The following is a 21,013-nucleotide window of genomic DNA, read 5'->3' as shown; positions in this document are numbered from 1 at the left end:
ATCGTGTTCACCACCCTAAGATTAATTACCATCCATCACTGTGCACATATGCCCTTTTACTCCTTTCACCCCACCTCCCTCCTTCCCCTGTGGTAACCACCAATCTATTCTCTGTATCTATGGTTTTTTTTTTTAATCTCCCACATGTGAGTGAAATCATATAGTATTTGGCTTTCTCCATCTGACTTATTTCACTTAGCATAATGCCTTTAGGTTTCATCTATGTTGTCACAAAAGGCCAGATTTCATCTTTTTTGTGGCTGGGTAATATTCCATTGTGTGTTTGTGTGTGTGTATATATATGTATACATATATCACATCTTCTTTATCCATTCATCCATTGATGGGCACTTAGGTTGTTTCCAGGTCTTGGCTATTGTGAATAATGCTGCAGTGAACATAGGGATGCATAAGTCTTTTTGAATTAGTGTTTTCATGTTCTTTGGAAAAATAACCGGAAATGAAATAGCTGGATCAGATGGTAGTGCTATTATTAATATTTTGAAGAATCTCCATACTCTTTTTCATAGTGGCTGTGCCAGTTTACATTCCCACCAGCAGTATAAGAGGGTTCCTTTTTCTCCACATCCTCTCCAGTACTTGTTTTTTTGTCTTTTTAGTATTAGCCATTCTGATAGGCGTAAAGTGATATCTCATTGTAGTTTTGATTTGCATTTCCCTAATAAATTAGTGATGTTAAACATTTTTTCATGTACTTGATGGCCATCTGTCTATCTTCTTTGGAAAATATCTGTTCAGATCCTCTGCCCATTTTTTGGTTGGGTTGTTCGTTTTGTTGCTGTTGAGTTGTATGAGTTCTTTATATATTCTGGATATTAACCCCTTATCAGATATATGATTTGCAAATATTTTTTATCCCAATTGTTAGGCTGTTTTTTCATTTTGTTGATTGTTTCCTTTGCTGTGCAGAAGCTTTTTAGTTTGATGTAGTCCCATTTGTTTATTTTTCCTTTTGTTTCCCTGCCTTTTTACTTTCTTGGTGGCATCCTTTGTTGCACAAAATTTTTAATTTTGGTGAAGTCCAGTTTATTTCTTTTCTTTTTTTGCTTATTCTTTTTGTTGTATTTAAGAAAGCATTGCCAAATACAAGGTCATGAATATTTACCTCTGTGTTTTCTTTTAAGAGTTTTATAGTTTCACTTGTTACGTTTAAGTCTTTGTTTCATTTTGAGTTAATTTTCATATGTGGTGTGAGGTAGGGGTCCAACTTCATTCTTTTACGTGTGGATATCCACTTGACTGAACACCCTTTGTTGAAAAGTCCTCTTTCCTCATCAAATTGTCCTGGCTCCTCTGTCAAAAATTAATTGACCCTAAGGTGAAAGTTTATTTCTGGACTCTCAGTTCTATTCCACTAATCTGTATGTTGGTCCTTATGGCACTATCACAGTGTCTTGATCACTGTAAATTTATAGTGAGCTTTGAAATCAGCACCTGCAAGTCCACTTTTGTTATTTTTATCAAGATTATTTTGACCCTCTTAATCCCTTGCAGTTCTATTTGAACTTTAGGATCAACTGGTAAATTTCTGGGAAACGCCCAGTTAGAATTTTGATACATATTGTGTGGAATCTGTAGGTCCATTTGGGTATTATTGCCATCTTACCAATATTGTCTTCTAATCCGTGAACATGGGATTTCTTTCCATTTATTTTGATCTTTAGTTTTTTTAGACAATGTTTTGTATTTTGTCATGTACAAATCTTGCATTTCTTTCACTAACATTATTCCTAAGTGTCTTATTCTTATTGGTACTATTGTGAATGGAATTATTTTCTTTATTTTATTCTCAGATTATTTATTATAGAAAACAACTTATTTTTGTATACTGGTCTTTTATTCTGTAACCCTGCTGGATTTATTTATTAATTCTGGTAATTTTCTTCTGGGTTCCTTAGTATTCTCTATATACGAGATTGTATCATCTGCAGATAGAAATATTTTTACTTCTTCCTTTTCAATATGGATGCCTCATGTTTCTCTTTCTTACCTGATTGTCCTGGCTAGAACCGTCAATACAATGTTGAATAAAAGTGGCAAAAGCAGAATTTTTGTCTTGTTCATAATCTTAGAGGGAAAACTTTCATTTTTTTCCAATAATTATGATGTTAACCATCAGTTTTTTATAGATAGTATTTATCAGGTTGAAGATAATCCCTTTTATTCCTAGTTTGTTGAGTTTTTTTATCATGAAAGGATGTCAGAAGTTGTCAAATGATCTTACTGCATCTATTGAGATGATCATGTGGTTTTTCCCTTTATTCTATTAATATGGTGTATTACATTGATTGATTTTTGTATATTGTACCAAACTTGCATTAAAGGGTTAAATCCTGCTTGGTCGTGGTGTGTAATCCTTTTAGTATGTTGCTGGATTCCAATCTACTAGTATTTTGTTTCCAGTTTTTGTGTCTGTATTTGCGATATTTGTGTAGTTTTTGTTTCTTCGGTTGTATTTGTCTAGTTTTGGTATACTGACCTCAAAGAATGTATTGGAAAGTCCCTCTTCATCCAATTTTTGGAAGCATTTGTGAAGGATTGATGCTAATTCTTTAAACATTTTGTAGAATTCACCAGTGAAGTCATCTGGACCTGGGATTTCCTTTGTGGGCAGTTTTTTGATTACTAATTTAATCTGTTTACTTGTTATGGGTCTGTTCAGATTTTCGATTTCTTCTTGAGTCGGTTTCAGTACTTTGTCCTTCTAGGAATTTGCCCATTTTATCTTGATTGTCTAGTTTGTTGGTATTGTTTATAGTATTTTCTTACAATCCTTTTTATTTCTGTAAAGTCAATAGTGATGTCGCCTCTTTTATTCCTGATTTTAGTGAATTGATTTTCTCCCTCTCTTTTTCTTGTTTAGTCTGGTGAAAGATTTCTCAATTTCATTGTTCTTTTCAATGAACCAACTTTTGGTTTCATTGATTTTCTCTATTGTTTTTCTGGTCTCTTTTTCATTCATTTCTGCTCTAATCTTCATTATTTCTTTCCCTCTCCTTGCTTTGATATCATTTCTTTTTAAATCAAATTTTATCTTTAACATAAAAGTTTTAGACATCGTATAATAGGAAATGGCTCATAATAAAAAGGAAGACTTTCCTTTTCCACTCCTCCCAGGAACACTCTGTGTCAGCCATTATCATCAGTTTTAGCTGCTGCTCCTGGTATTGCTATCCACATTTTTAAATAATGTACTTAAACCAGGTGACTTCACATTGTGGTAGATGCAGCTACACCTCTTTTATACCATTACCTCCCAATGCACAACGTCATCCTTCGTATCCTCCCAATATAGATATATCACATTTTCTGTAAAATCAGTCATCAGTGTTTTAATCAATGATTATATAAATATTATTTACTGCAGAACCAAGTGGTGTATTTTGATTTTTTTCTTTCTTAACTTTTCATTTTCCTTGGATTAATGATTTCATCTCTTTCTTTTTTTTTTTTTTTTTAAAAATTTTTTTATTTTTTCCTTTTTCTCCCCAAAGCCCCCCGGTACATAGTTGTGTATTCTTCGTTGTGGGTTCCTCTAGTTGTGGCATGTGGGACGCTGCCTCAGCGTGGTCTGACGAGCAGTGCCATGTCCGCGCCCAGGATTCGAACCGACGAAACAGTGGGCCGCCTGCAGGGGAGCGCGCGAACTTAACCACTCGGCCACGGGGCCAGCCCCCATCTCTTTCTTAATTTACTCTGTCATTTCTCCTGGAGCGCCTTCTCAGTTGCTTCCTGAGAAAGTATACGTGGGAAGTACAATGTTTGATTCCTTACATTTTATGATAGATTGGCTAGAAATAGAAATTCAGATTAACAGTAACATTCTCTGAAAATGTTGAAGGCTTCCAGTGCTGTAATTGAGAACACGAAAAAGATGCAATTTTATTCTTATTTTGAAAATCATTATTTTTTTTTTTCTGAAAACTTTGAGGATCTTCTCTTTATCCTTGCCGGTTTTCAGTTTCTTGATAATGTGTATAGTGGACAGGAAGAAGGTGGCAGTGCAAGTCTTCACGCCGTAGGCTTCTTCTCCATCTTCCTGTTTTCAGCCCCCTATGTTGTACCTCATGTCTCAACTCTAGACCCTCTCTGAGTCAATATTTACAGAGAAGAAGGCTCAGGTTTATTATGTTTTCCTAAGCTTCATTCCATTTCACCCACAAAAATGTTCAACTGACATGTCTGTATTCTCAGACTGCCAGAGGCATTATTGCCTAAGGTTATCTGAATCAGCTGACATTCAACAACTAGAAATAAGCGTAATTTTCAGATTTGAAAGTTTCACTGTGCATTTCCACTTCACAATTATAATTTAATTATGGTTAATATAAGTACTGTTCATTTCTGTTCAGATCAAGTCAGAAATCATGAGAAAACATTATTCTCAATTCTCTTATTATTCTATTCATGTAATTGAGTTTAGTGCGGAAATTTTTTAGTGTGGAAATTTTTCAAAGGCTTTCACATCAGTGGAACTGTATAGATATTTCAGAAAATACTCTGATACATATTGAAAATATAATATAGAAAAGGTTCCATAATAAATAGGTTGAGAAAAGATTATTCAATAAAATATGCAAGGATATTTTTTAAATAAATGAAAAAATAATTCAAACCCCCACTGAATGCTCACACACCAAAATAAATTCCAGATGAGTAGAAAAAATTCCCAAAAGAAAATGCATACAAACATCTATTTAACTGAGTGTAGAATGGGAAAGAGCTTCTAAGCATGAACACCCTGGAAAAAAGTTAAAAAATTGAAAGATTTGATTACATGAAAGTTTAAAACTTTTTTATTAAAAAACCATAAAGAAAGTAAAGGACTAGTTACAAACTGCGTTAAAAATATTGGTAAAAAACATAGCATGGAGTTAATAGCCTTAACATTTAAAGAGCTCTTGTAGGTCAGTTAGAAAAATATTAAAACCCATAGCAAAAAATTGGCAAGGACGTGAATAGATTAATTCCAAAAGTTGAAAAGTGTAACCAACAAACATACAAAATATCCTCACTAATAATCAATGGGAAAATTGAAAGTAACATGATATCTTTGGAATGAAACCTAATAGCCTGATTATGCTCAATGCCGCCAGGGGTGTTGTGGGATGAGAGCTCTCTAGTATGCTGATGGAGAGGTGTACCTTTCCTTAGATGCTATTTGGAATTATGGCCTTGATGTTTGTGCCCTTAATTCAATTATCCCAGTCCTGGAAATCCATCTTAAAATGCAAGATATGCTAAAAACGTCAAACTCAGAGAAATAGAGAGTAGAATGGTGGTTACCAGGGCTTGGGGGTGGGGTGGGAGAAATCGGGAAACATTGGTCAAAGGATATAAACTTCTAGTTACAAAATTAACCAGTTCTGGGGATCTAATGTACAGTATGGTGATTATAGCTAATAATACTGTATCATATACTTGAATGATGCCAAGAGAGTAGATCTTAAATGTTCTTATCATTAAAAAAAAATGGTAATTACGTGACAGGATGGAGGTGGTAACTGATGGTGCAGTGGTAATCATTTTGCAATACGTAAGTGTATCAAATCAACATGTCGTACACCTTAAACTTAAACAATGTTATGTGTCAATTATATCTCAATAAAGCCGGAGGAAAAATAAAATGTATTGTCAAAGGTTTGTATACTTCATTATTTAAAATTTAAAAAAAATAGAAACAAAATTCCTGCAATAGTATGAAAAAGAAACTATGATATAGCTATACAGTGGAATGTTATTTAACCTTTAAAAATCTTGTTCTACAAATATTTAATAATATAGGAGCTACAGTCATGAATCACTTAACAATAGGGATATGTCCTGAGAAATGCATTGTTAGGCGATTTTGTCGCTGTGTGACATCATAGCGTGTACTTACACAGACCTAGATGGTAAGCCTACTACACACCTAGGCTATATGGGTTAATCTTATGGGACCACCATCATATACGCAGTCCATCATTGTTGTTATAAGGTGCATGGCTGTATTTATAATAAATATTAAATATAAAGGTAGAAACCTGCTTTTTAGGTAAGCAATTTTCTAAAAACCTTTGTATGCATGAATTAACTTAGAAAACTAGAAGAGTATATAGTTTACTAAAATGTTAATAGTGACTATCTCTCCTGTGTATGAATATGAGTAATGTTATTTTCACATTAATACTTTTCCGTATCTTAAAATTTTCATAATACACAAATAGACACAAATTAATTCATAATAGAAAAAATGTTAAATATTGTATCCTATGAGAGAGGCTTTCCTTATAACTTGTTTCCTCAAAAATAACCCTTGTATGTGCTTTGGCAGGGTTTCTTTACAAGAGTACACCAATATTGTCCTAATTTGTTATGATTAATTAGGTTAGAAATTCTTGTCTTCAGCTTTGTCACAGTCATAAAACATTTTAGAGTTTATATTCTTTTTTTTTTTGAGGATAACGGGGGTGGCATTTGATCCTAAATCCTATGGGATATGTTTTTTTTTGTTCCCTTTTAATTTTGTGCCAATATTTTCTGAAATGTACAGTGAGAGCATCATCATCATAATTCCTTGCCATTTTTACAGTCTTTTCATGGAGTTGATCTCCTTCGGTTTTCCCCACCGCCCTGAGAAATAAGTAGTGTAAGTTTTTAAGTCCTGTCTCAAAAAATAAACACTTGTCTAAGGTCAACATAAACCATTGAGCTGTAGCGCACCCACATGCTCTGATTCCAGATCTGCTGTTTGAACTTAAGAAATTATCCAGTCCACTTAGTTTATTTTATAGCTTAAGAAAATGAGACACACAGAAGTTAAGTGATACAGCCTAAATCATGGAGATAATGAGGGCCAGATCTGGAAGGAAACCCCATTCTTCTGTCTGAAACTGGCCCTCTTCCTGTTAGTTCGCTCAGAGATGAGACCTGAATATCTTGCGTGAGACCTAAGAACCTAAATATACAGACTCTTTAATTCACTATCCAGTGGATAACATAATTTTTACTAAGGTTTTCTTTCGAATTGGTATTCTACTTTACCAGTCTTGTCCTTGTCTTGCCTAAGGATGCCTCTGAGGCAAGTTAACACGGGCTTACTTAGTTAAAAGGTTAGAATAGCAGAGTCACTCCAATACTTTTCTTTGATGAATTTTAGTGATTTTGAAAGGTGGTATGAAAAGCATTTTTATTTTGAAGTTTTGGAAGACATTTCTGGAATACAAGTGGTTTAAGAATACTCTTGAAGATGTTAAATGAAAATGTGTTGCAATAGGAAAGCAAAGACATTAGCTTATTTACTTTCATTGTTCTTACTGTTAACTGATAGCTGAGATAAATCCTGTGTATAACAATGTTTATCTTGACCATCTATTCTTATCACCTAATCATATTTTTCCAGTTGTTCCTTATGCAAAATTTAGTGGTTACTTATTAAAGCATTTAACATTGTATAGTAAACATAACGCAGACTAATCATTCATGTATTCCGCATTTACCGCATAGCTACTATATGTCAGGTGCTGAGTACGACATGAAAAAAGAAATAGCCAAAAATCTCTGTGCCTCTAGTACACATAGCCTAGTATAGAAGACACTATTCAAATTAACTAAAAAAATATTTGCTGGGCGCCTGTTGTACGTCAACAGGGCCAGACTAAGAAATGTGAACGCCTAAAGCAGGCTAACATGTCAGCACCACATCAGATTCATCACCTTAAGGTTTGTTTTACACCATTTTGGTGGTTTATAATCAAGGTTCTATCGCTGGTGGTTTTCTGAACCAGTAAAATTCGTGATGAAACCCATATAAAGCTATTTAGAATTTAGACAATGAGAAATCCTTCTTTCTTGGTACACAGCTCTCCTCCATTCAGGTTAGAAATACAGCGTGTGAGCTGAGAACTTGTGGCAGATGTTTGACGCCTTGATACATGGATCAGTCCAACCGGCCTTCCCTTACTTTAAAATTCTGTGATCGATCCTGAGAAATTTGGCACTTCTCCTTTTTTTAACAGTTGGTGAGAGCAATCCTTTCGCCCGCTGAACAAAGCAAAACATGGTTTTATCTGCTTGGAGGTATCTTCCCTCCCTAGATCCAATTTGTTGTTGATTTACAAAACAAAAAAAGGATAAACCTCTGCCACTGATAAATGCTTGCGTCTCTGTAATGTTATATATTCTGCAGCTATCAGTACTTTCTCACCAAAACGGTTATTCTTTGTTTCAATTCAGTATCACATGTTATTGAGAACACTTTAAGTGAGAATTTTGGTTGAATGCCTACAATACCACAGATGAACATACTGCCAGATGAACGTTCACCACCTAGGCACTGCCAAATTCCCACATACACAGGCAATGGTGGTCCTGTCGTGACCACATCTCTTCTGGGAAGCTGGTGAATTTCTTTTGACATGTAGAGTAAGATACTCCCAGATATCAGAAACATAAAATTGTGGTGGAAAAATTATCTAATTTAAAAAGGAGGAAATGGAGTTATTATTTTAGGCCTGGTCTCAAGTCAAACTATTTCAAGTCAAACTCATAAGTGATCAGCTGGTTTTCCATTCCTGAAATCTCTTTTCACACACTAAAAAATATAAAAATTGATTATAGAAATTAAACCCAAATGCATACCTTTAAAAATACTATGTATGAAAAACAAAGAGTGTAAAATCTATATTGTAAATATCCTTTGGGGAGAAATTTTTCTGCGTGGGCTCAATCTAACGATCATTGTACAGAAAATGATTCTTTCTTGTAGTAAGCCCAGACTTTTTTCATTTTTCTTCTCTTTGCTTTGCTTTGCTTTCTTTCTTTCTTTTTTTTCTTTTTTTTTTTTTTTTTTTGGCCCAAGGACCTTCAAACTACAGTCAAAGTTGGAGTTATCTCTTTGGAAAATTCCCATCACTGATTCAATATGCAGAATGCCTCTGAAGGTCTTTGAATGATAAATGTTGGGTAAGGAAGCTCTTTCATGGCATCTTTTTCCATGATGCCTTGTTCACTTTTCATTGGAGGTTAAACTCCTGTTATAAACAATAATCTTGCTTTTCAATGATTTCTGCTAAATTTTCTGTAAAAGTATTTCATGCTTCTCTATCAGTACTTATAATTCATCCCAGAACTCTGACTGTAGGCCACGGAGTTCTCTCCTTGAAGAGATGAAAGCATCCTCTGTCGGCACTGGAAGGTCCTTATTTAATGCCTCAACTGAGCTTGTTGTTAAAATTTTAAAGACAGACAATGCCTTGGACAAAATTCTTCCAGGTTCAGAGAGAGATGAATTCACAGCATCCCATCATAGACTCAGGCAATCAGTTCCTTTTTAACCTGATTAATGGCCCGTGGCGTTAACCTCCTCGCTATGGATTGGAGGGGCTTAGCCTTAGTGGATTGGGAAGGGATCAACATTGGTTTTGTGTCAGTTAAGGTTGTTAGGCAGTCACGAATATGAGCTTGTTACTTACCTTGTTGTTTGAATTGATGATAGGAGTGACTGCAGAAAGAGAGGCCTGGGCTACAAATTGAGTTCTTGTAAGTTAGGAAGTTCCTATGTTAAAGCTGTGGAAATAGGCTGGGCTATTTTTGGAGAAGGTGTCTAACGCTATCTGGGAGATGTAAGAAAGGAAGGCTTTATAAGGGGAAGAGATTTTTGGATAAATTTTAGAGGATGAATGAAAGAGTTTTGGCAGGAGACTTCCATGCACGGGAAGAGGACATGAAAAATCTTAGGAGAATGAAAGAAATCATGTACTCTGGAACCTCTGAGGACTATGGCTCAGTTGCAGAGTGTGGTGGGAGATGAGGCTGGACATGTAGGCAGGGACCAAATCCCGAAGAACCTTTTAGGCCAATCTAAGGCATTTGACAGAATCCTTTAAGTGATGGAGAGCCACTGAAGGATTTCAAGCGATTCTAGAAAGAAAATTGGTACAATGTGGAAGTTGGGTTGACATGGGGGTGAATCTGAAGGGGGGTTCCAGCCAAGAGAGTGTTGCAGTTTTTCAGATGATAAATTATTAAGTCCTGAATTAAAACGGTGGCTGTGGAGATAGAGAAGGGTAAATCTGAGAGTTAACAAGTACAATTGACAGAATTTGCTGACTAATGAAGAGATAAGTTTATGACCACTTTTTTGACTTGAAAGATTCAGATAAACTTTGTATTTTTCCATGAGTTTGGGGATATAGCTGTGCTAGTTATATATTCTCTGTATGCGAAAACCATTTATATACACACGTATATTAAATTACACAATAAAACAAAAATATATCTGTTACGAGCTCTAGTGGGCCGATACGAGCTCGCTCTCGCACACCACTGCCATGTGTGCGTGTGCCACACTGTTTTGGGAGGCGCTCCCCGTGATGCAGAACGCATCCAGCACGTCTCTATACCTGTGTCTGAACACGTTCATATGTGCTCACTTCACTTTCAGTAGTGGCATCATAGAGTTTTAGAACTTAAAGGAACTTTGGAGATCATCTGTCACTCTTTTTTTTTTTTTTTTTTTTAACAAATCAGGAAATTAACCACAGAGGTTAAGTCACTTCCCAAAGTCATAGGACTAGTTAGTTTTATTTTGATTCAAAACCAAACCCTACATCTCAGTTTTAGTAGTTAGCCTTGCTGAGACACTTGGAAGGAAATTAAGTTGCTATTAACCATTAATTTATTGGCCCTACTTAAATGATCTTATTTATCTGTTCTTTGTCTTAGGAATGAAAATTATACTTTGATCAGGAAACATGTTTTTTTTTTAAAGATTGGCACCTGCGTTAATATCTGTTGCCAATCTTTTTTCTCCTTCTTCTCCCAAAAGCCCCCAGGGACATAATTGTGTATCCTAGCTGTGAGTGCCTCTGGTTGTGCTATATGGGACGCCATCTCAGCATGGCCTGATGCTATGCCATGTCTGCGCCCAGAATCCGAACCCACCAAACCCGGGGCTGCTGAGGCGGAGCGCATGAACTTAACCTCTTGGCCACGGGGCTGGCCCTAGGAAATGTGTTTAAGTCATATATTTGGTGATCTTTAAGGAAACATAGACTTTGTGATTACTGGATAATAAACATTCATGCTGAAATTTGTTGTTTTGAGGGAGAGAAAATATTTATACATTTGACAGAAGGAAGAAAATACTATGGTTTAGGAATTAAAGTTGTAATTATAAAAACAATGAGAGCAGCTTTGAATAAACCTTTGAAAAGCAAAAGCATTATAAAAACCTTCACAAACTTTTACTCGTTTTACAATGGGCTTGGCATAGTTTAAATTGAGAATTTATTATAAAAATAATTTCTCCTTGAAGTTATTCATTACTCCTTTTTATATGTTTTAAAGAATTTCTTGTTTTGATAAGGGTCAAGCTGTATCCTTGTATCAAATTACTGTATCAGTAATTTGCTGATGAAAAGGAGGGAAGAATCTTTGCAAGTGAGCTGATTCTTCTGAAGATCAAACTTACCAAATTCAGACCACCGCTCTCTTTTCCCGTGTTCCACGTATTTGGTGACGTCCCCTGGAGGGTGGCTTGGGACAGGCATGCTGATATTACACTTAACGTCAGATTGCTGGCTAAGGAATGTGCTTACAACTGTGAGAGGATAAGGCACAGAAACCTACCAGACCTCATTGGTAAAGCAGGAGAGAAAGGCAGGGAAAGTCACCCACCACCGGAGTAAAGCACATTGCTCTGGATTCCAAAATGATTCTGTAGGTTAATCTGTGAGCAAATTGATTCTTGAAATAAAGAAACAATGCACTTGGGTAGGCCCTGTAACAACTATATTAAAACCCCTTTTTATTCCTTTTTTGGAAACTGGATGGCCATATTGCAATGGGAAGCAAGTTGTGAACTGAAAAATGTAGTTTCGATTCCCTCATCTGTTCAAGACATTATGACAGGTGCCTTATGGGGGAATCATTTCTTTTTAATTAACTATTCCTATTATTCCAGAAGCTTGAAATGTGTTTATGTTCAGATACAAAGAGACTGTATCTGAAGAATGAATATCAATGTATTTAAATAATAACTGTCATTATTATCCGTACCCTCATATAGGGAGTCTGAAGTCCAGGGTGATGAAAGCAGTCGTGCAAAGTCAGATAGCTCCTAAGAGGCAGCTGACTGTTTTCAAACGCTGATCTGTCTGATTCCAGAGACCGAGCTGCAGTATGGTGCCTCCCCACGGTACACATTGGTTCTTAAATGCCCTCGGCAGACAGTTGCTCTGGGAGTTCAGTTAAAATTAGACTATGGCGTGTTCTTTTAAACTCATAACAACGAAAGCTATTTCAAGCTTTGAATATGGTGATCATAATGAGCTTTCTTCATTTGGTAGAATCTATAGAGCTTTTCAAATGATAGATCACAACAGCCCAAAGGAATTTTAAGATTACTTATTTAACAGGGATTCTTGTTGGCAAACTTGCTCTAGAAATCTATGCATCTCCCGAGAAGATGATAAGTACTTATTAGACGCTTGTTTAAGAAATTTGGTCTACTCCCCAGAATGGTGAACAATGAGGATATTTTCTGAACTCCTCTGAAAAATTACCGCTAATTATGGAAAATTAAGTGCAAGTAGTACCAACATAGTTATTAGCACCCCAAATTTGATAGACCTTCCCCCAAAAGAGAAAATTCTAAAAATAAGGCCTGTCACCATATACCATAGCTGTATATTTTTATTTTTATAAAAAAATATATTATGCGTTAAAAATTGGAGGACATGACCTCTAGAGTCTTTTAAGTCAGAGCTACTTGCTTTTACTAATTTTTTAATATATATATAAATGTTTTTGTATTTATATTTAAATGTATATATTTATATTTTTATACTTATACATATATTTGTATTTAAATTATATATATTTATTTAAATATAGTTTATCTTTATCTTTAACATATTACATTTTTGTTTATATAAATATGTAAAACATTTGTTTATATTAAATATATATATATATATATATCTCCGTAGAAGATTTGGATTAAATGCCGTGATTCTGTAGGTAACCTACGATGACTTATTTCATAGCTCTAAATTTGTTCAAAGTAGGCTCCATTGTTGCCATCAGCTACACCCTGGGGAGTACCAAGCAGACATCTCACAGGACAGAGGAATGGAACTGATGTACTTGCTTCTCACCTGGGCTTCTGCTCTTTCTTCTCCTCAAGATAAGATGCTCACATGCAGGTCCTTAAAATGGCTAATCTTGTGCCTACTGTAGGGTTGGGTATTTTTATATTAAACTGTTATCTGAGCGATTTAGAGGTTGGTAAAGAAAGTGATGCACACGATGATTATCTGTCAACACGCATATGTGTCCTGTGTTCCCTACAGGGTTTGGGCAGTGGTGTGGCTGAGATTGGCATCCAGGGCTGTTGTACTTGGTAGAGAACAGGAGAGATGTGAGGAGTCATGGAGGCTGTTGGAGGAAATATGACACAGAGTTGAAAGGGGACTGCAGTGGGCTGACTAGAAGTCGAGGGGAGAAGGGACAAGAGATGGTATTTTTAAAGGCAAACCTCATAGAGTTGCTGGCCAAGTGGCCAAGGATCCAGCTGGAAATGGGAAAGAAGTTTGTCCAAAAGGAGGTTAAATAAAAGGGCTCACCTATGCATTGAAGGGTTGGAGTGGAGAGCGCAAACCAGAGGAGGCGTGACCTTAACGATCCGGCCCAGGAGGCACTCTCCCCCTCTGAAAAGAGACTGAAAGCTACCGTCAGATCTCTGAACCAGATCAATGACAATCTAACGTACTAGTGAAAAGCAAGGATTCTACACTCTGACTGCCTGGGTTTGAATCCTGGCTTTACCACCAGTTGTATGACATTAGGCAAATCACACAGTAGTTTTGTGCCCCAAGAAAATGGGAATGATGGTATCTAACTTGCAGGGTTATTATCAGGATTAGTTGAGTTAGTTTATGTGGAGCCCTTACCACGGCACCTACCAAGGGATAAATTTCAATTTATAATACATGTTATGATAATAACCATATACATGCTTTATATATATACATATACTGGTCACCTTATTATTAGCACTACTTTGACTTTTCCCAAGCAGAGGACTTCAGATAATGACACTGAGCATGTGGTCTGCTCTTCCAGCCAGCTTCTAATTGCTGCATCCTTTCTTCAAACCACATTAAATCGTGAGAACATATAAAGCCCAAGTGCTCTGGTTGAATTTCTGATGCCTGGAGCGCTCCCTGCTTCCCCTCCCTCTGACTCCCATGGAGACCTTCAGGGTACCACTGTGGACCACATTTTGAAGACTACTGATGCAGTGGAAAGAACTGAAGGCTTGGAATCTAGAACTGGAATCAAGTCCTGCCTGCCATTAACATGGTGGCTGTGTGACCTTCAGCAGGTCCTCGCTGGGCTCAGTTTCCTGATCCATATGCTGTAAGAGTTAGACTAGTTCAGTGGTTTTCAAACTCTGTCACTTTAAAGCCCTAAGAATTCCAGAGAAGGATGCCAGGAAGATTTGGAGGACGGGTGGTAGGGAGCGTGCTGGATGAGGAGAGGGAACCCAGCAACATATAAACATATGTGAATATATATGGTAGAGTAGTTGCATCTCTTTATCTGTAATTTTGATAATGATTAATATGCAACAACAAGGGCTGCTTACCCTTATAAACTTCACATATGGTGTGAGCTGAAGGCTTCCCAATGATTTTTCTCTCCAATTATATCTCACTTCCGCCATTCAAAACTCTCACTATTGTGCCATGTGTGTGTGTGTGTGTGTGTGTGTGTGTGAAATTATATTTTCAGTTTCACTGCTGAAATATGTTAGCTTGGAGCAACATCACCTGTTAACACTTAAGTCCAGCTTGGTTTATCAGATTCCTTTCAGAGATTTGGGTCCTTGGGGACTGACACTAGGGGTAGTAACAGTTCAATGGCTGATAGAAATCAGAAAGGTCTGCAGCATGGAGAAGGAAGGTACGTCCACATGGAGACTAGACTGGGAAATGTTGGGAGCCATGAGGTGTTATTGGGCCCCACAAAGGACAAGATGGTGACTGAAGGATGCACATATGGAGGGGAAATGCAGAGGCCAACTTTGCCCTCTCCTGACCTAGCACAGTGCTTTGTACCTAATCCATCTTCAGCAAATGATGGCTGAATCAAACGATTTTTGTCCTAGGGTGGCTTTGGGAAGAACTAAAGTTGAGATTTAATGTTAATAGTTTTTAGTTGTTAAAAAGATTTTGTATGGCTTACTTTCTAAAATCAAGTTTCTTGAAGAGACGTGATTTTCTGTTTTAAATTTGTTTAAATAATACATTTTGTGCCGGAAAAATGCTTTTTAAGGAAAAACACTTCATATATAAAGCATAAATAATTCTTCCTTTAATAAGACAGTTCCCATTATAGGCATTGAATAACACATCTGCTAAAGGAATGCTGTTTTTTTCACCAATCCATGTGCACAGCTCTGATTAGAGGAGCTAAAAGATGCACACCTCTTTAAATGATGAATTAGACCCAGTGGGAGAGAAAGGTGTATTTTATTATGATAGATCTTGTTATTATAAAAACTCCAAATAGCCCTCTTTTTTTGAAAATACTTTTTAAAAATGTAATTCTCTGTCTCAACTCTCTATGTGTTATGGTAACTGTTGATTTCAGAAAAAAAGTACATTAAGAGCATCTTTCTCCAGTAGTAATATCATTATTTTTCCACAAAACATTTTATATCAAGGTCTCCTGAAGAAGAAATTTTAATAAGCATCCTTTCCAGACTTTTTCTTCCACCCAGGATTTGCTCACATCTGCTGTTTTCAGAATAAGGCCACAACAAATGTTACAATATCTTTATAAAGTAAAACCACAGATAATTCTCAATTTAGGTGCCTCAGTTTAAGCCTTGACTCTATTGTTCATTTTTATTGCTGTTCAGATGCACTTATTTTTTAAAAATTATATCCACACAATATTGCTAAAAATGAAGTTTTTAAAAACTTGAACAGAATACCCTAAGTTTTCACCAGACTTATTATGAGATTTAGATTAACCTTTTCCTATTCTTTTTCAGGGCTACAGCAACACACAGGGGCCAGATTATTTTTAAAGATGCTTTAGCCCAGCAGTTGTGTGAACAAGGAGGTAAGAATCATCTTTGACTTCTCTGTGTTGGTTGTGTCAAAATTATTGATGGTAGGTTTTATGTTCTATGTCCTAAGCATTTCATTACTATTATTTGATCATGCTGCTTAAAAAATTGAATTATTGACCCCTTCATATCCCTAATAATTATTTATTTAGTAATTATCAATAAAGCTCTGTAGACCTCTGAAAATATTGTGTGAGCATGCAAACCAAGAGAAAATCTATCTTCATTATTTTTTTCTAATGTATTATGTTTAGTTGTCCTAGAAAAATAAATCATACTAATTCTAGAACTCTACAAAAACACTTCTGCTTAATTTACCACTTAAATTTCTTGTCAACCTTGTTGAAAATGTTTCTGTTTATTGCTTTTAATGTTTGATCGTGTTATACATGATCATGTGTGCAGTATTTATATACTTGTTTCAACTGCAGGCACTGTTCATTTCAGACTTGTGGGTAGATACTGTATCATTTTAGATACATTAAGTGTACATTAAGTGACACCTGCTTTGTGACTGCCTCGTACACATCCAAACTCTCACCCATACTAAAATGCTCACAGATGCTCATACACGCATGTACACATATGCACACACACACACATACACACAATGAAAATGTGAAAACTAGGATCCATGCCCCCACACAGATTTGTTCCCTCTGCCTCTGGAGCTTCTACTTAACTTTGTTCGTGTCTTCATTGTAGCATTTATCACTTCGCCTAGAATTTTCCTCTGAAAAGCAATGGATGCCACCCTTGAGAGACTGAGCTTCTCAAGTATAGGGACTATGCCTTAGTACTCTTTGGGTCCCCAGAACCTGGCATGGTGCCAGGCCTATGACAGCCATTCAAAAAATTTGGGTAGATTGAATGCAAGTTTTTCTCAGCCATACGTATATTCCTTGATTTAGGCACCTTGAAAATGAATACGTTTGAAGCCAGTCTTTGTAAATGTCGTGCCAGTCTCACCATGATCATAGATATATTATCAATTTTTGTTTACAGAATGATATTTTGGGGAAATCTGTTAAATTAAGAATTATATAATTGAATTTAAAAGAAATTTCTACCAATTGTCACTCTGCTAAAGAGAATCTAATAGGTTTAGGAGAGAAATGAGGAAAAATTATATTGCTTTTTGGAAGGTCTAAGAAAATACCATATTATTATTTGTAGTGATATGGACATCATCAATATGGCTTTATCCAAGTCATGTGATACTTGGTGATTATTACTGGCAAACTTCTTATCGTTTACATACATAACTCTTGAATCAGAAAACCCCAATCTAATTATTATCAAATATACTATCTCATATGTATTATATCAAATATATTATCAGTGTTCTTAGCTTAAACAGATTTTTATTTTGTTACTTTTGAGAATGCAAAAATGTGATTGCCTTTTCAGTAGGCTCAAGAAATCTACCACAATGTAAATCTTCTTTCAGACTCTGAACATATTCACATTACTGATAACATGGAACATCATATACCGGTGAACATTAATATCCTGAAAAATGCATAGTGTCAGAAAAAGATATATCTAATTTTATTAACATTCATCATTGCCTAAAAGCTAATTTCTTTTAAGCCTTGGATTTTTGAGTCTTTTTTATTGTAAATGAATTGTTGGGATTGGGTTCACTTAAAATGAAAAGAAAAAGCCAAGAAAAATCAGTGGGAAAAAATTCTCAACCAATGAGAATAGGACTTTTGTATTGTGAGGAAAAAAGGCTTATATAGTAGTGTTGCACATGATGGTAGATGTGGATGTTATTAAAGTGCTGTTCAGCTCAGGACCAAAGGAAAACATGGAGCTTTTCAACAGCACCTAACCAATTGAAATCATATCAATCCATCCAAGATAGGGCAGAAAGAATACTGACAAGAGTGATGACGTCCTGCTGGCAGGAATAATGAGGGAAATAATTGGAGCTGTAAACCATGTATTTATTTTGGTCCTATCTACTTTTAATTAAAACATTAATTGTCTCTTCAAATAAATTAACATAAATTTAACGTGTAATAATTTTCTATACATTGGATGAGGAATATCTGATATATTTATTAGAGGGAAAAAAAGGACAATCTGTGTAACATAGCGCAACTCCTTTTAATTGCAACATACTCAGTAGGTTTGTTGATTTTAATTAAGTTAAGCAGTTTAATTTGAAAAATTGAACAAAGCAAATTCTGCTTTGCGGAGCTTGAGGACAGCTATTGTTACAAGCCTGTATTTCTGGCTAAGCGTGTTAAAAAAGTAAAAGGATCAGAAAACATACTAGTGATGTCTTAGATAGTCTATAATCTTGATCCCTTTCCTTAAAAGACCTTCATTGAAGGATTTTATTCTGCAAACATGTATCCAGCACCTGCGAGACCCTGTCTAGCTCACAGTGCTAAATATGGACTAAGAGTAAAAAAGACCCATTTCCTGTTCTTGAGGGCTGGGCTGTACATGGCAGATCAGCAGGTCACAGAGGTAGCTAAGTTTGCCCCAGGGCTTTAGGGAAGGTATTCCAGGAAGCAAGTCCTGAAGGGTGGCAGCAGTTTCAGAAAAAGGGAGAGGAGATTCCATCCGTCTCCTCCTTCCCATTCCTGCTGACCCACCTTAGAGCAGACCCACCACCTCCTTTGAGGATTGCTTAATAGCCTCCTCGTAGTTTCCCTGCCCTCAATTTCTTGCACCCCATGTGGAGCTGCTATAATGAGCTTTCAAAGATGGAAATATGATTCTGTCATTTCCCTGCTTAAGACTCTTCAATATCACAACTGGAGGCAATAGTTTCTCTTCAGAGTAAAATCCCTATTGCTTCATCTTTTCTTCCTCTGGCTAACTCAGGCTTTCCACCCCGCTTAGGTATCTCTCCTCCTGAAAAAACGTCTCTGATCCCCTCAAGCTCCTCCTCAGGCTGGTCCCGGCGACTCTCATACGTGTGACATAACTCTCAAGGCCCAATCATAATACAGGTGGACACTGTCGGCACGATGCTGTGCCAGACCCCGCTCTAAGCACTCTACCGACGTGAGCTCCTTTAATCTCACCGCAGCCCTCGGAAGGAGGAACTACTATCGCCTCCACTTTAAAGATGAGGAGACAAAGGCACAGTGGGAATGACCTGCTTAAGGTCACACAGCTAGAAACTGGCAGAGCTGTGATTGGAGCCGAGGCAAGTGGGCCAGTAGCCCATGGTATCAGCCATTACATTAGACTGCCTTTCAAGGAAATCTCTTGCTTGAGCATGCCTCCATTCATTCGACAGCTATTTATGGTATGTTGTAACAATCACATTATTACATGTGCCTTGTCTGCCATTGGATATAAGATCCTCGAGGGTAGTGACTATGCTTTTTATTAATGAATCTCTAATGCCTCTCACGATGTCTGGTGCATCGTATGCACCCAACAAATATTTATTGAATGAAGGAATGAGCAAATTGAAATAAAATAGTCTGATAGATGTGGGAACGAGGAAGCTACCCAGCAATTCATTACCGCTGAGCCGTGAGGCTGGGGCGTAAATGGAGAGGGTCATGCAGGGCTGTCTGTTACGTGCTCAGGAGCTTCAACATCGTTCTGTAGGCAGTGGGAAGCAGGAGAGTGCCGTGAACGGTTGTATTTTAGAAAGAAAGCTGGGCGTGGGGATGAATTGGGTTGCAGAGGTTGGAAATTGGAGGCAGTGAAACACAGTAGTGGAGTACTATAGTCATCCTGGTGAGAGGTAAATCTTAAGCTAAATTAAAATGAGGTCTTGGAGACCAGAAAGAAGGGGACTTGTTAGAGAGGCTTAGAGAAGGTGTCATTAATAAGGGGAGTGAGGGCAGGACGGGGAACCAGGGTGACTCTGTGGTTTCTGGCCTGAGTGACTGGGTGGACGGTGATGCCAGGAACTGAGAGAAGAAATGAAGAAAACTTTAGAGGTGTTTGGAATAGAAGATAATAAATTGGACCTCAACACATTGGCTCTGACCAAGCTGCTCTCCGTCGCACCGGGCTCTCCAGCAGCCTGCTGGGATGAGAGGCAGGTTTGAGAGCCTTCAGTATATTGATGCTGAGGAAGGAATGTGCTCTGCCAGGGACATCCTCAGAGAAGGGAGGAAGGGGCCCTGTGTGGAATACTAGTGATTGTGCAGGAGCAGAAAGAAGGGGGAATTCTCGAGAAGGGGCAAGCTTCAGTGGGGGCAGGGGGCGGGTGCTCAGGGAAGACATTTCAACATGGTAGAGATGTTCAACAGGGACAAAAGACTCCTGAGAGAATGGAGAGGAAGACGTATGTAAAAGCACTTTAGAATTTTGCAATTAGAAGGTCATTGACAATTTGACTGTAAATGAGGATGGTTACAGGACAGGCCAGACCAACTGAAGCTGCCTTGTAGAGTGGAAGGCTCTTGCCCAGGCTTTGGAGTCAGAGAGGCAAGGGCAGAGAGAATATTGTGGGTTGAGAAGTAAATATGAGGCAATGTTTAAAGTTAAGGCTTTGAAAAAAAAATCTAGGATTAAAGGGAAGGAGAGAGAGGGGGCAGTTGTAGGGGGTGGCAGGCTCAAGGGAAGAATGGGTAGATGGGTTCTCTCTCTCTCTCTCTCGTAAGATCAGAACGTATTTATAGGTGTCCAATGCCTTGCAACCCAAGACCACTGGAGTACCTCTAGAGTTGACAGCTTGGGTTTGGTGCTTGGTCCAGAATGGGAGAAGGCGCACCATGGGAAGCTGTGGGGCAGCTCAATAAGAGGATGTTAATCATTATGAGACTTTGGCCTCTGTTTCATGATTTTGGCTAGGGTTTAAGGAAGTGGGGCTTTGCTCTCGATTGGATGCTGTCAGGAAGTGGGGTAATACTATGGGTGACGCTATGACTAGAGATCTCA

At 37.2% G+C, this 21,013-nt stretch overlaps 1 protein-coding gene across 2 annotated transcripts in view; it reads left to right on the top strand.

Moving 5' to 3' along the window:
* Positions 1 to 21,013, top strand: part of RELN (reelin) — a 459,315-nt gene that overhangs the window by 178,020 nt on the left and 260,282 nt on the right. For both annotated transcript variants that reach the window (XM_070617061.1, XM_070617060.1), the window contains exon 4: positions 16,067 to 16,137. In XM_070617061.1, coding sequence (XP_070473162.1) covers positions 16,067 to 16,137 — 71 coding nt within the window. The remainder of the gene's footprint in view (positions 1 to 16,066; positions 16,138 to 21,013) is intronic.

Source organism: Equus przewalskii, chromosome 4 (assembly GCF_037783145.1).
Source record: "Equus przewalskii isolate Varuska chromosome 4, EquPr2, whole genome shotgun sequence".
Taxonomy (NCBI): domain Eukaryota; kingdom Metazoa; phylum Chordata; class Mammalia; order Perissodactyla; family Equidae; genus Equus; species Equus przewalskii.
Note: the sequence above shows the minus strand (reverse complement) of the source record. Positions and strands in the feature narration are given on the sequence as shown.